Here is a 16,023-nt window from a genome sequence, read left to right as displayed (position 1 = left end):
ATTGCTCACAAGCCACAAGCTCTCGTCGCCTCTATACCAACAGGAGTCAGACAGCACTGACGCGGCCAAATCAATCATCCTTTTCTGTCTTTCATCGAACCTTACCTCACATTCCATAGAAAAATGGTAAGTCAAGTTTAATATTATTAATTTTAATGTGTACTGTTTGTCATTTAGGACTACACATTCGCGGTTTTGCATGTTGTGTGAGTGGGATTAATTCAGTAATTTTAAGGCTATTATACTTCCTAAAAGATAATCTAGACTCTGTTGGAAAGGTATCTGTCCATTTTATTTTCTCTAGACCTCATATACTGACGATATATTAAATAGTGAGTAACTATTTTCATGTGTGATTATAGTTTGCTTGTTAGTGGCTCCGACTATTCACAACAGGGCAAGAAAGGACTCGTTGAAGAAGAAAAAAAATAGGGACTTTATTACTTGGCGCAAGCACCGTCGATGGGAGTTACATTGGCATGGGTGATTTGTGTACAGAAAAAAATAAAGGAATTGCTCAGACTGAAATACAAGCAAAAAGATAAAGCGCATATGAATATGAGCAAGCGAACATGTATAATGGGGGCCATTATTGAAATTCCTTTGTCATGTATTTTTTCCTCCCTTTTTGACGCAAATACTTTGCGAAAATGCCATAACCGATATGCGACCTTAATGGCCCATTGGCGTTCTGTGCGTACTGTATCATGTCCCTGTGTGTACTACCGTTTGGAGGCCATTTTACTTTCAGTTTGTTCCATGCGAATTCATCTTTTCTGCAATTTATTTGTCCTATGTGGGAGTATTTACGGGAACCAGGGAACTGAGGCGTTGTGTACTGCTCAAACATCCCACAGATTGTACACAGTCAGCCCTCTCATACTCTCTCTCTCTCTCTCTCTCTCTTTTCACTCACTCCATCTAGGTGCATTTCCCTTTTTGCTCTCTCTTTGTTGTCTGCCTCCATCTTTCTCTCTCCATCTCTCTCTCTCTCTCTCTCTTTTCACTCACTCTATCTAGATTCAGAGAGTATGTGCATTTCCCTTTTTGCTCTCTCTTTGTTGTCTGCCTCCATCTTTCTCTCTCCATCTCTCTCTCTCTCTCTCTTTTCACTCACTCTATCTAGATTCAGAGAGTATGTGTATTTCCCTTTTTGCTCTCTCTTTGTTGTCTTTCTCCATCTTTCTCTCTCCATCTCTCTCTCTCTCTCCCTCTCTCTCTCTCTCTTCATCCCTCCTGCTGTATACATGCGCTTCCATAGTTCACGAATTATCATTAAACTGGCAGCCGGATAAAAAAACGCATTTCATTTTGGTTCCAGCTACCAAGTATATAGTATAAAGGCTTTAGCTCAAATATTCCAAATGCACTTAATGTTACTTAATCTTGAAAGTGACACGTCATTAACATAATAAGAATACAATTAAAAACAACATATTTCTTGTAGTAGTGCATTTCTAGACATTGTACGATAAAACTGTATCTTTAACTAAAAATAGGAAACACAAAATAGAACAAGAATATTCAGTAATCGATCGTCTATACGCTCATTTTGTTTATTGTTTGGGTTTTTCTCCCACAGGCAGATCAACTCACTGAAGAGCAAATCGCAGGTAAGGTGTTTTGATCTGTTGATAAGACTTGCTCTTGATTTTTTCACACAAATTAATCGATGAAGCTGTTATCCATGATTGCCATGGTAATGCGTTGGTAGGATGTACGTTGTCATTGTTCCCTAAAACCGGTCAGTCTGTATTTGCGAGAGAAAGAGAAAAAGAAGAAAAGAGGGGAGAGAGAGAGTAAGCATTTCTTTCTCAAATCTGTGTATCATTTGTTATCAAACTATTGGTTTTAATCGTAATATTTCATCATATGTTTTTTTTATTTAATTTAATATAAATTCAACCCATGTACCATATTTTCATCACGGTCGTATCCTCACTTCTGCTAAAGATAGGAAGAAAAAAGACGTTAGAAAAGTGAAGAAATATTTTTGTTGACCAATCTGATATAACGAGCATTGCCTTAAACAGTGATAAACATTATTATATCGTTTTAGAGATATGTAATTTCTCCATTGTCACAACAAGTGGCGACACATTTAGAGTATACACCCCTTTCGGCAGGATTGGTCCAATAGCGATACCCTGCTATTTCGGATTGTAGTGAAAATCGACATTTGTCCTTAGTATTTGGTACAATGACATTATCAGTGGCACTTAAAGCTGCGGCATATATACCAAATGCATGTCCCCCACAAATACTCTGAGTTAAACACAAGACTTCTTGAAATGGTGAATACGATATCTCAGATTAGAGAATTTCTAAGAAGATTATCACATTAGATAATGATGTATTTTTGTTTTCTTCTGATACGGAAATCGACATACAGTTGACTTACATGGATATAGTCAGTAAGGAATATTTCTAGATGACTATTCTATTTCTTTGTTTACTTTGATTATATCTGTAAAGTGCTTAGGCACATCGGTGGATCGATGTATTGAGCACTATATAAATAAAAACGGAATATTATTATTATTATTATAGTTTATGTTATATAAATGTAATATAGTATAGTACCAAAATTTCTTCCTAAAGATAGGGAACCAGACTCGACTAGCACCTGTGCTTACTTTTGGTACCCCCCTTTAATAACAAAATGGTACACATACTCTTTTCTTTCATTTGTATACTGAACATACTTCGTAAAACAATGTTTATCTTATCCATGTGTAACTTTATATCGTGTGTTATATTGTATGTAATCATGACTGGTAACATGTGTAATGTTATTTATCTTGTGTTATATTGTTATATTGTATGTAATCATGACTGATACATTATGTTTTACTTAACTATGTTCTTATTGTTGTTGTTAATAAAACTCAAACTCAAACTCTTTTTATCTTCTTCTGGCAATTATGATTTTCGTTGTTTCTTTGTTGCCATCTCTGTAGAATTCAAGGAGGCTTTCTCCCTTTTTGACAAGGATGGTGATGGCACCATCACAACCAAGGAGTTGGGTACTGTGATGAGATCACTTGGTCAGAACCCTACTGAGGCTGAGCTTCAAGACATGATCAATGAAGTGGATGCTGATGGTAAGTTCACAATGGAAAAATAGAGATATATTTTGTATTCTTTTAAGAAGACAGTTAAAACTATGTTATTGTCTAAGTATTGATCCTGTCGTGTGTAATTTTACTGTGTTCATGTTCGTGTGTAAATTGACTGTATATTCAACAATGATGTGTAATCGTCCATGACCTAGCATCGTTGATCCATTCACGAATGAATTATGAACCTGCATTCAATCAGCAGATGTTTGGGATTTATTGTATTATTACCAACGCTCCTTCTCTCCCCTTTCCTGTTCTTCTCTGCAAGTCACACTCTTTTGTATTGTTATTGTTGGATCTAACTTGAGGGCTGCGGGCACGTCAAGCTACTTTGCTTATTTCTGTAGCCCTCCTGCATCTAATGTATGTTATTTATGCATTCAATATATTTGTTTAATTTCGTTTATTATCTGTATAAAATTATATACACTTAAAATATTGTATCAAACCATATTATGTTCATGAAAATGTATGATGAAAAAAAGAAAAAAGATGCAGAAACCAATCAAATCAAATCAAATCAATTCAAATTTATGATTCCGATTTACAATACTATATATATGTAAATTGCCAATAGAAATACGAAGCACTCCATGTCAATTCAAATCCAATTAAAAAACTTATTTGTTCAACTGAGGGATCTTATTTTGTAGAATTTAGTAAAAAGGAGCTCTTAACCAGCGCAGCTGAATATATTTTGTATAAAAGCTGCGCTATATAAATTTATTATTATTATTATTATTATATATCCTTTATTATTTGTTGTGCTCGTCTCCCCCGTCATATCAGTCATCACGAATATCGGGGGGGGGGAGGGGGGGGGGGAGGGGGGGGGGGAGGGGGGGGGGGGAGGGGGGGGAGGGATTTTCCCGAAATCTTGACGGTTTGGCTAAGACGTCTAAAAGACACCTAATATTAGGGAATGACGCGGCCAGAGTTCAAACTTCCAAAAATCTTCTATTAAGGATCCCGACTGCCATTGGGTACTGTACGTTAGTTTCTCCTAGCTTGAAAAATTTCATAATCAAGGCGCATGGCAGATCAACCGCCCTAAAGTATTCTCTTCCCGATTTGACCTTGGAGCAGGATAAAAATGGGATTTTGTTTTTCTTCTTTCACCCTTAGTTACCAGGTGTATTATTAAAACAAAACAATCAAACTTACATACATTTTTGTTCAACATCACCACTTTAATACTTTACACGTACACTTCTCTCAATTCAGGTAAATTATACATTTTTCGTTCTTCGTTTTTTAACAGAGCTGCGTTGATGTCCAAACGTGTCTTAATTTTTTTCTTTTCATCTTTCCCCTTTTCGTTTCTCAAAATTATCAGTTTATAAAAGCTCCACTGAAGACAATTGTAACAATCTCATCAATATTTTTTTCCAAATAGGTTTTTAATAAAATACCAATATTAAAATAAATATCTACATTATAGACATGTGTTATTATTTCCATTATTTTTTTAAAGAAGGGAATGAACATTTCACATTAAAAAAGCATGAAAATGAATCATTTCTACAGTTACATGGTTCACATAAATCGGAATGAGTAAATCCCCATAAAATCAACATTGTTTTTTTTACAGGAATCTGATAATAAGTTGTCTTAAAATTGCATTGTTTCAATCTATTTTCCTTTAAATTTATCAAATCCTAATCGTTGTATGTTTGACATGATCGTATTAACAAAATTTTCATTCAATGCATTGACAAGCCTAAACTCAGAAGTCAAACCAACCCCATCTCGGAGTTTTATTTTTTCAGTACCTTAAATGCCGCTTTTAGACATTCTGTATTACTTAAAAACCTTCGTATAATTCTTTGGAATACAAATAGGATATATTTTATGAAAAGATAGAATAAGTGAGTGATTTTATTTTGTTTTCGATCGGCTAGGGAACGGAACCATCGATTTTCCCGAATTCTTGACGATGATGGCTAAGAAGATGAAGGACACAGACAGCGAAGAAGAGATCAGAGAAGCTTTCAGAGTCTTCGACAAGGATGGCAACGGTTTCATCAGGTAAATTATTTATCTTTTGGAGGGGAGATGGGATCAGGGATGCTTCCAGAGCCTTCAATGAAAATAAAAACGAACAAAAACAACCAACAAACAAAAATGATATCCTGTGACGTAGAGAGTGTGAACACAGTGTGTAGATAAAGATGGTAGGAGTGTGCTAAATTCACTATGTCGCCAATCTGTGGTATACACAGTGTGATTCCGTGATGTGGTCACAGTGTGTAACACCACTTTGGAGCAGTGCATTCAGTAATTTTCACTGAATGAGTCAAATCTGAGAAATTGTATAAAACTTCTAGAATTATAATTAACATAATATGATTGCACACGAAGCGTCATGGGCTGGGTCTCACGAAAACGTCATTAGTACAAGTTCAGCGACCTCCCATTGAAATGCGTGTATCAAGTTTAACACGCGTTTCAATGGGATGTCGCTGAACTTGTACTTATGACGGTTTCGTGAGACGCAGCCATGGTGTTGACGTACTACTGCGTCAGCGTCTTGTGCAGTCTCGACCCACCGAGTAATGGTGACATCGTACAAAAAGGGGGATTATCAAACGGAAACAAGCCTTATCAGACTTGATTAGCGTAGGTTAGAACGTAATCAGAATGATGCCTCGTATGCAGAGCCTAACACGGTTTCACTTGATTTTCGGATGATTTACTTCAACGATCGCGACTCATGATATCATTTATTTCTCAGAACTTAATTACATACTTTTGGAAAATTATTAAAGCAGGACACAATAACAATTTTGTACAAGTTTATTAAAGCAACACTTCTTGATTCAAGGTCGTTTGGAGAAGGAGAGTGTCATTGCACGATGGAATGCTAAAATGGCTTCACTCAGAATTGTAAGTGCTCCTTTTCCCCATCTTACCGTCACAGTGCTGCTGAGTTGCGCCACGTGATGACGAATCTTGGAGAAAAGCTGACAGACGATGAGGTAGATGAAATGATCAGGGAAGCAGATATTGACGGTGATGGTCAGGTCAACTATGAAGGTGAATAATATCATACAATGTAAATAAATAAGACATAAATGTATATCTTGTAGTCTCAAAACTTCCCATGTTTGGTGAGCACAAGTAATTGCAAAATGTAAATGACATGTCGTCTGCAACAATTATACCTGTGTTACGACACAATCTACACACAGAAGGGAGTCGACGTGGGGCAACAAAACAGGAAGGTTTGTTGTTTAATGGTTTTTGATAATAGGATCATTCTATTCGTTATGATTCATAATGATGTTGCTGATGTTCATTGTATTTCAAGAAATGCCAGAAACAATTTCCCTATATACACGACTAAATTAACATCGCAATATGACTATTGTCACGTGCTTGTTTTACTTCTTAATCATCCAGAATTCGTGTCTATGATGACCAGCAAGTAAAGTACCCGATAATGGAGGCGAAGAAGAGGACAATCTCCCCTTGACTACAACACCCATATTGACCGTGCAGACAACATTACGCATCCGTTGGAAAATTACAACTCGGACAACTTTACCAACAGGGTTACTCCCGTAGGACAAATACCCATTTGAACAAAACTTAGTGTTATCCAAACGATGGCTCCCGAAGGATAACTTCCAATCAGAACACTCCGAAAAATTCCTCATGTAGCATGTGTAGAACAACCCAGTTGAATAACTATCACCCCGACAAGTGATCATAGGACAGCTCCTCATCTTGGAGTTGTCCAACTACCCGTATATTTTACTGTTGCCCATAACGTTGGAATATATTTGTTACCTCTTGACATGTACCCGTAATGATCGTGATAATGTTTTTTTTCCTTGACAGATAAAGTTTATAACTTCCCAGAACTTCATTGATAAATCTAACGAGTTTATAGAGATTGATCTTTAAACTTCTGAAAAAGATATAAACGTTACTTGTCAATAATTAACAATATTATCACAATCATTACATGAAAAATGGTGAGAAAAAAATATCCCAAATTCGAGGGCAAAAGTGTATGATAGTAACCATGCGTACGCGCCTGATAGTAATTATCCCATATAAATAGTTCCCGTATTTAAGAGACAGCAATTGGTTAGAGCGTAGACAAATTACTTCCCTTAAAAAAAAAAAAAAAATAAAAACAAATATTTCTTATCAACAAAACCATTGCTACAGCATAACTTCAAACTGATTTGTTCATATTTGACCATAATCACTGTGAATTATTCAAGCCTATTTTCCTCTCCAGATTAGGATGTGGAGTCCTTACAGAAACCGGTTAAGTTCCATTGACATTTCAAAAAGTGACTACAAAGGCGGTATTAAAAGTAACTCATTGTTTACGATTCCGCTGGTAATAGATAATGCAATATTCCTATAAAATATTCTAGCCCAGGGAAACTAATGCAATGACAATGAGTAAATTCAGTGACCAAATAGATTTGTGTTATTGATGCATTTAAAATGATGTCTTTCACAACAATTCTTTCAAAACCGTTTTTTTCGAAAATTAACAATAAAAGCAAATAAAAGGTGTATACCAGGATAGGAGTAGACCTTGAATTGATACTGTAGTAGGTTATGATTATGATGCTGATTGTACTGGCGTTGATGATGTGGATCACGTTGATGTGGTGATGTTGATGATACTGGTAGTAGTGATGATGATGATGATGATGATGATGATGGTGATGATGATGATACTGGTAGTGATGGTGATGATGATGATGGTGATGATGATGATACTAGTAGTGATGATGATGATGATGATGATGATGATGATACTGGTAGTGATGATGATGATGATGATGATGATGTTGATGATACTGGTAGTGATGATGATGATGATGATGATGATGATACTGGTAGTGATGGTGATGATGATGATGGTGATGATGATGATACTAGTAGTGATGATGATGATGATGATAATGATACTGGTAGTGATGATGATGATGGTGATGATGATGATGATGATGATGATTATAGTGATGATGATGATGATGATACTGGTAGTGATGATGATGATGAAAGTGATGATGATGATGATAGTGATGATGATGATGATTATAGTGATGATGAAGATGATGATTATAGTGATGATGATGATGACGACGATGATAATGATGAAGATGATGATAGTGATGATGATGATGATGATTATAGTGATGATGACGATGATGATGATACTGGTAGTGATGATGATGATAGTTATGACGATGATGATGATGATGATGATGATGATTACGATGAAGATGATGATGATGATGATGATGGTGATAATGATGATGATAATGGTGATGATGTTGATAACATTGATGATGACGACCACAATAGTGATGATGATCATGATGACAGTGGTAGAGAAGACGGGATTGGCGGCAATGACGAATATGATTGTCTGACAAATAAAAAAAAATCTTGACTACCTTCAAGCGGGCCATAGAGTCAGCCGCCATAGTAACCAATTATTGTAAACCACATACTCATCGTTGAAATACCTCGTCAGAGGTGACTACAATATCGAGTTGTTCTCGGAGAAAAGCTGCCCATGCTTTTGAAACATTTGTGAATTTAGAGGTCTATGAGGAAAATGGCAAATAGCAAGAAATACAATTTTTCTTTCTTGTATGGTTGTTGTTGGGGGGGGGGGGGGGGGAGAAGTATTTGAACCTTGTCGGTCATATATACTGGAGAGCCCGCCATCATTGTTTGCGTGTGACGTTGGACATTCGAATAACAATGAAAGAGATCAGCGTGAGCGGACATCGCGTGGGATCTCCCTGTCTAAGATGTGTTCACACAGGATACACCGCTCTCTGATCTGGGGCATGTGTACTAGACGAAAAGTGCTTCAGAGCAAAACAAATCTTTTTTCTTGACACAAAATGGTCAGTCAGTTTGGTAAATAAGATCTTTTAATGAGTTTAAAACTCTTCCAATTGTTCTTCATTTTTTCCCCCATTTTTCCCCCCATTTTTTCCCCATTTTTTTCCATTTTGATGTCCGAGGTTCGATGCCGCCAACATCATTGAAAAGATTGAGTATAAGTTTTTTCACAAAGAAATATCGTTAACATTTCATTTTTTACTTGAAGAAACCAGAGAAAAAAAGAATGGATGACAAAATATGAATATAAATGCCTAATTGTGTCAAGAAATTTGCTTACATTTGCTTAGATAAAGGCCAAATTGTGAAATACACGGAGATAAAATACTGGATACGTGCTCATGAATATTCTACTGTGTTTCTGCAGTATTACCATATATTCGTAATAGGGACTTTTAGATTTGCGTGGACTGATACGTGTGACGTCCATTCAAGGCAGTGCATTAAAAGGACGTCGACCGTAGCAATCCACATTGTCTTCGTGCAAATCTAAAAGTCCCTATTTTTAAGTCAACATACACGTCGGCCTATATTTTCTCATCGATTTGATGCTACTTTTCATTCCACAACAAATACAGAGGGCGCGCTATACTGTAGTGAATTGACCTTAAAAGAACTTTACATTTGTAAATATTATTGTCTTGACTTTATTGTATGGCTTGAAGTCTGGCCTTTTATTCAATTGTCACCCATTTCTATAGTGACACGTGCAACATTATTAGAGTGCCACACATATTTTCTCTGGCAAGCACATTCTAAACCCTATTGTATTGGGATGTGCAGTTATTTTTGCAAGTACATTTAACACCCTATACACCAAAGCTAATTCAGCTTCATCATAATTCATGTCCTACTTCTTCGCTCGACTCTCTACTCAGTTCTAAGGCCTTATTACTTTATTGAGATTATGAGTTTCTTCTCCCTTTGTATACATGTATAGTCTTACATATTCTTTCGACGGGTACTACGGATAATTTGTCCTAACAATTAGTGGCTCACTAATTCTGGTGTCAGTTTCAACAGGTGTTGCTACGAGACAAGGTAGGAAAGAAAACACTTTCTATTTTTTTTTAGGAGACCAATTCCGTAAATGCTTATAGCAAAGAAAGAATTAAAAAAGGAACCTGACAGAGTTGGGGTGGAGCACTTATCAGAGGTGAAAAAGGTGCATTTATAAAAAAAAAAGGGGAAGGGGCACTCATCAGAACAAAAAAAGGCACTTATGAGAAAGGAAAAGTGCACTTGTCAAAGTAAAAGATTTATTTATATATTTATTTATTTATTCATAGATATTTATACAGGCACACAAGATGAAAAGTTAATCTGTTTTGCATCTTGGACCTGGTATTATAAACATCATATAAAAAGTAGTAAAAATAACAAAGTATAACAAAGTGAAATACACACTACATCATAGTAATACAAAATATGGTAGCATAATAATTCAAGGCCTGAACAAAAATGATTCTAAATATAAATGAATGCTACACATAACAATGTCAACATAAAATAGTCATATATACAAATGAAGGTTAGCTTATGCTAGGAGTCCACTGGGCCAGCGCCAGTTGGTGCCAGTTCGGGCCAAAGATTATGTGATTGGCGCGTAGTGGCTCGCTGTGGCGCCGAATTAATGTCCGCTCGGCATGTGTCGCCAAGTGGAATAAACTGGGTGCCATAATGGCGTGCGCCATATGCCACCCGGCTTGCTCCAAAATGTTGCGCCAGTTTGCGCCAGTTCGCGCCATTACACGGCCATTTGATTAAAAAATTCACCCTGTTGGCGCCATTCGCGCCAATAGGCGGCTACTTTGCGTCACTTGGTGATTAGTTTGTGCCAAAGGTCGCCAAATTGGTTTGAACTTGCCGCCGCTTGGCGCTACTTGCCGACTATATAAATACCGGCCATCGGCTACCAAACAACAACAACAACATACATGGTTTAGACCCTCCTCAGCTGCTGTATGAACAACATCTCTACTAAATATTTACAATTTTGATATGGCTGAGGCTTTTGATAATGTTGGAGTGATGATGCTGCTCCGTCAGAAGATGATGAGAGATGCTGAGGTGGCCACTGCCTATCAAATTATATGCTGGCCAATCCTGAAGAAGAAGAGCCTCCTAAGAAGAAAAGGAAGCACAACTGGTGGTTTAGACCCATGCTTCACCCACAGTTGAGGGCCGAACGTGGACAGTACACTCTTAGAAAAAAGGGTGCAAAAAAGGGTGCAAAATAAGAGTCTGCACCCTTTACATAAAAATGAACCCTATTGAAGGAAAAGGGGTTAAAAAAAGGGTACAATATAAGATTTTGCACCCTTCCCACAAAAATGAACCCTATCGACCAAAAAAGGGTGCAAAATAAAATTTTGCATATTGCATGCATATTCATGATTACTTTCCACGTGTTCTCTTAATAATACATTTATCATGATTTGTTAAGCAAATTATGACAATGCACATCAATTTTGTGTTTTGTATTTTCCTTTGGCAATCATTAACCAATAGATTATATTGTCTGATCATGTTACAATTACATTCACGTTTTAGCAATAGATATATTGATTATATGATTACTAACCAAGAAACATCATGCATGTTTAATATGTATTTGTGTACGAGCAAATTTTACCAGTATTCCTCGATGATGGGTGCAGGATTGCACCTTTTAAAGGGTGCAGGACTGAACCCCTAAAGGTGCTGCTATTGCATCGGTTTGCACTCCTCATGGAGTAGGATTGAACCATTAAGGGTACTAACATGTCTCCTAAAAGGTGCAATCTGGCACCCTCTTAAAGGGTGCCGGATTGAACCCATAAAGGTGCTGCTAGTGTTGCCTCGGTTTGCACCGCTAAAGGTGCAGGAATGAACCATAAAGGGTACTATTTCCCCTAAAAGGTTCAATCTGGCACCCTTTTAAATGGTGCAGGATTGCACCTTTAAAAGGGGTGCAGGATTTAATCCCTAAAGGTGCTGATATTGTTGCATCGGTTTGCACCTTGGCGCGCGCCATTACATTCCAGTGGATTCCAATAGGCGGATTGTTTGCGCCAAAGGGCGATATGTTCGCGCCATTTGGTGCCACTTGGCGGACACTTGGCGCTGATTGCTCGATGCAAGTGGCGCGACGAAAATGTCAAACATTTTGAAATTTTCTTGCCGCCACATTCAAATTTGGTGCCGTTACGGGCCACCACGAGCCAGTTGGGAGGCAGTTTGAGCCACTACATGCCACTAGGCACCTTATTGGCGACACTAGGCGCCACAGTAAATTGCATTGGCGCAAACTGGCACCAACTGGCGCTGGCCCAGTGGACTCCTAGCATTAGAGGTTGAGGTAATTTCAATGGATTCGATTTTTTTTTTTGTACAATAATTTGAAAATTTCTAGAGACTGAGCATTTTGAAAGTTATTGGGTAATAGATTCCATACTTTAGCACCGGCAGATTTCAAAACTGACAATTAAGTTGAATGTTTGGTTTAGGCGGCACAACATTAAGGGAATTTGCATTACGCGTATTCAGTCCATGTCTATCGAAATACATTTCAATATCATTGCATAAACGGGATGGGGCTATACCGTGAACACATTGGTACATCAGTGTAGATAGAAAGTAATCACGTCGATCCTCAATTATTTTCCATGATAGATTTTTCATCAGGTCAAGACCAGGAGTATCAATATAATCATAATTAACGTTTTTTTTTTATTTATTTATTTCACTTCTTTATTCAGGGTAGTCTGTTCAGTATACAAAAAATAATTTTCTCCCACGCTTCATTGACATCTGTAATTTGAAATATGTCGTTGAAAGGCTTTTGTGCCATTGAAACTACAAATCCTTCATAATCAAATTTGGAGAAATCCCGCCAGCTTATTAAGTTTTCCAAGGGTTTGTGGCAACTCTCACCATAAATTGTAAAAGTTAAGAAATGATCGCTAAAGAAGGTTTTATATACACCAGTGACAATATGTTTGTCTGGGTTGGTAGAATAAATATGATCGATTATCGATTTTGATGACATAGTGACTCGGGTAGGAACATTAACTAATTGTGTGCATAAGAAACCAGTCATCAAAGATGACAAATGTTTTGCATCTGAATTTAACCTATCCTGACATAAATCACAATTAAAGTCTCCCAGTAAAATCATTTCTACATCGTCGCTAATCGCCCTTTCCATCATACAAGAGATTTGGTCGAAATACTCTACTGGAACATTTGGTGGTCTATATAATACACAAATCAGAAGAGTTTCGTAACGAGATACTTTGACCTTTACACATATGGCTTCCAGTTCATTTACATAGTCCAGCCGTGTATAGTTAATGTCTCTTCGTATATAAAGGGCTACACCTCCACCGTGTCTCGTTCTGTCTTTACGAATAATGTTATAGTCCTCTATTAATAGTTCGGAGTCTGGTATGGTCTCATCACAGTGAGTTTCTGTTATAGCTATAATATCGAATGGATTATATTTTAGAGTATATTTTAGATCATCTATCTTGGCTGGTAACGAATTGATATTTACATGGCAAATTTTTAGACCATTTCCACTAAATGGCTTGATATATCCGTTTTCCAGACTATACAGTGTGTCCCGAAAAAAACTATACACTTTTGAAATGGCTGCCAAATAACAAATATATGATTCTAGGGGGAAAAGTTATAAAGCCCATATACTCAACTTTCATATGACACCAAAAGTTGCGAAAATAATTCATGCTCGGGTGAGCACTGCTCACTTTTGTAAAGGGTATGAAAATTTGGTTGCGCAGGAATTAGCCTTCCAATTTGTGAGAGGTAAATCCTTTGGAGCTTACCGAATTGAGGATGATATGACCAATTTATGATCAATTGTGATAAGTTTGGGTTTGCTGAGTGAAATGTTTGGTTTATGGGATTAACATTTTATGCATGAGTTAACAGGAATTGCATTTTTTATTGTAGCACTGTAACTTCCCTGGTAGACTCAGTGGTGTGTTCATGGGAGTCAGGATGGGGTGATGATACATGTTGTAATTTCCATGTTACAAACTGTTATTCTCTTACATCTGTGACTTTGAATAAAAACCTTCACCCCACATTTCAATTATTGTAAGATTAGTTGAACATCTCATTGATTTACTCAATACCCAGGTAGGGATAATGTAAATTGAATATTCAAATACGGTTTGTTGACAAAAGGAATGTCCAAGATGTCGGCTACTTATTCTTCAGGTAAATGGTAACTGAAATGTGGGGTGAAGGTTTTTATTCAAAGTCACAAATGTAAAAAATAACAGTTTGTAACATGGAAATTACAACATGTACCATCACCCCATCCGGACTCTCATGAACACACCACTGAGTCTACCAGGGAAAGTTACAATGCTACAATAGAAAAATAAATTCCTGTTCCGTGCATAAAAGTTTGGTTTAATAAACCATGAAATTCACTCAGCAAATCATGAATGTATCATATCACCCTCAATTCGGTAAGCTCCAAAGGATTTACCTCTCACAAATTGGAAGGCTAATTCCTGCGCAACCTAATTTCCATACCCTTTACAAAAGTGACCAGTACTCACCCAAGCATGAATTATTTTCAAACTTTTTGGTGTCATATGAAAGTTGAGTTTATGAGCTTTCCATACATATAAAACTTTTCCCCCTAGAATCATATATTTGTTATTCGGCAGCCATTTCAAAAGTGTATAGTTTTTTTCGGGACACACTGTAGTATGCATCATTTTCATCTGCAGTATTCGTGGTTAATAGAATTGATCCGTGTAGGGGTATCCTCTCCGAGTCTCCAAGTCGTCCATCCAGTCGCGTGGAAACACTGCTCCTCTCGGTTTCCACCGGTGATTGGTTGTTTGACGATTCTGAAAAGAATGCTGTGGACTGCGATAAGTATCTGGCCGAAGATATCGTATTATATTCTGCGCAAACATAGTGACCCTGTTTCTATTCAAATGAACGCCATCAAAAGAGAGATGAACATCGGGGCGGATCTCGTCGTTGTCATTGTCAATAATCGCCCATCCACGCTCATTGGCCAGAAGTTTTTGGCGGGGTCCGACAGACACCCGTGCACAACTCGAACCGTGAACTTGGGGAGAGCCATCCGGGCGGTGCCTGCCGCGGCGTTTCGGCGTCGCGACGAGCCCCCGGGCCCAGCGGCCCTTAGGCTCTGGGACCTGTGGCGTGAGGCGGCTTCGGGCGCGCGAGTCCACGACGCCGAGGTCCTCCTGATCGGGGCACCTTACCCAGAGCGGGTGTCAGGCCCGTTCGGGCGTCGGGTCTCGGTTACGTGACGAGCTGCCCTTTTTGTAGACTCAAAAGGGGGAACTTCAATTTATTAGGACAGTTACCCCAAACTGAGACACCGTAATCAAGACAATGTTGAATAGTAGATTTTTATATAGTATTCAACAGTGTCATGCCTAAGAATTTCCCCAATTTTCCAAGGCAATAAATCTTGTATGCAACTGACTTATAATTGTTTCATTTCATTTCATTTCATTTCATTTATTTATTCAAGCACGGAGGCCTACCTCAGCCCGTGGACTGTTCTTCCGTACACTAAGACTTTACTGGGGCGCGAAATTGGGAGATCCCCAATACATTTCATTTCAGGTTTACATGAGTGGACTTGCTCAATGAGTTCATGGTCAATGTAAATATTAAGACATACTGATGACTTAGTCGTAATAAGTAAATAAGATCTGGCTATTTGTGTCAGTCGATATCAGTAGACTTCAACAATGATCACGGTCTGTAATTAAATAAGATAAAAGAAGATACCCTTAATTAACATCAAACTATAACATAATCCTCTATCTCCCCCAAGTCTTTGGTGCAAAAAGAAACGAAAGGCTAACGGTGCGACAAAGACTTAAAATACGACCCAATGATCAACGACAAGTAACATGTAAGAACAAGAAACGTGAACGCGGACCAGGCTAAAACGAAACCTAACGCATGACGAAATGTCATCAAAAACTAGCAAAACAAGAAA

The 16,023-nt window shown here is 37.6% G+C and overlaps 1 protein-coding gene across 1 annotated transcript; it reads left to right on the top strand.

Annotated features, from left to right (window-relative positions):
* On the top strand, positions 1 to 6,707 carry LOC115919057 (calmodulin-like). The gene is made up of 6 exons (XM_030998454.1): positions 1 to 126; positions 1,583 to 1,613; positions 2,961 to 3,104; positions 5,024 to 5,150; positions 6,043 to 6,158; positions 6,525 to 6,707. Exons 1-6 carry the CDS (start codon positions 124 to 126, stop codon positions 6,551 to 6,553), a joined length of 450 nt encoding a protein of 149 aa, XP_030854314.1. The 5' UTR covers positions 1 to 123; the 3' UTR covers positions 6,554 to 6,707.
* The last annotated feature ends 9,316 nt before the right edge of the window (positions 6,708 to 16,023 follow it).

This window comes from Strongylocentrotus purpuratus, unplaced genomic scaffold (assembly GCF_000002235.5).
Source record: "Strongylocentrotus purpuratus isolate Spur 01 unplaced genomic scaffold, Spur_5.0 spur5_scaffold_5, whole genome shotgun sequence".
Classification (NCBI taxonomy): domain Eukaryota; kingdom Metazoa; phylum Echinodermata; class Echinoidea; order Camarodonta; family Strongylocentrotidae; genus Strongylocentrotus; species Strongylocentrotus purpuratus.
The sequence above is the reverse complement of the archived record's forward strand: the minus strand, read 5'-3'. Positions and strand labels throughout refer to the sequence as shown.

Coding starts and splice junctions, on each gene's coding strand:
- LOC115919057 (XM_030998454.1), top strand. Junction 3,105..5,023: donor CAATGAAGTGGATGCTGATG/GTAAGTTCACAA, acceptor TCGATCGGCTAG/GGAACGGAACCATCGATTTT. Junction 5,151..6,042: donor GATGGCAACGGTTTCATCAG/GTAAATTATTTA, acceptor TTACCGTCACAG/TGCTGCTGAGTTGCGCCACG.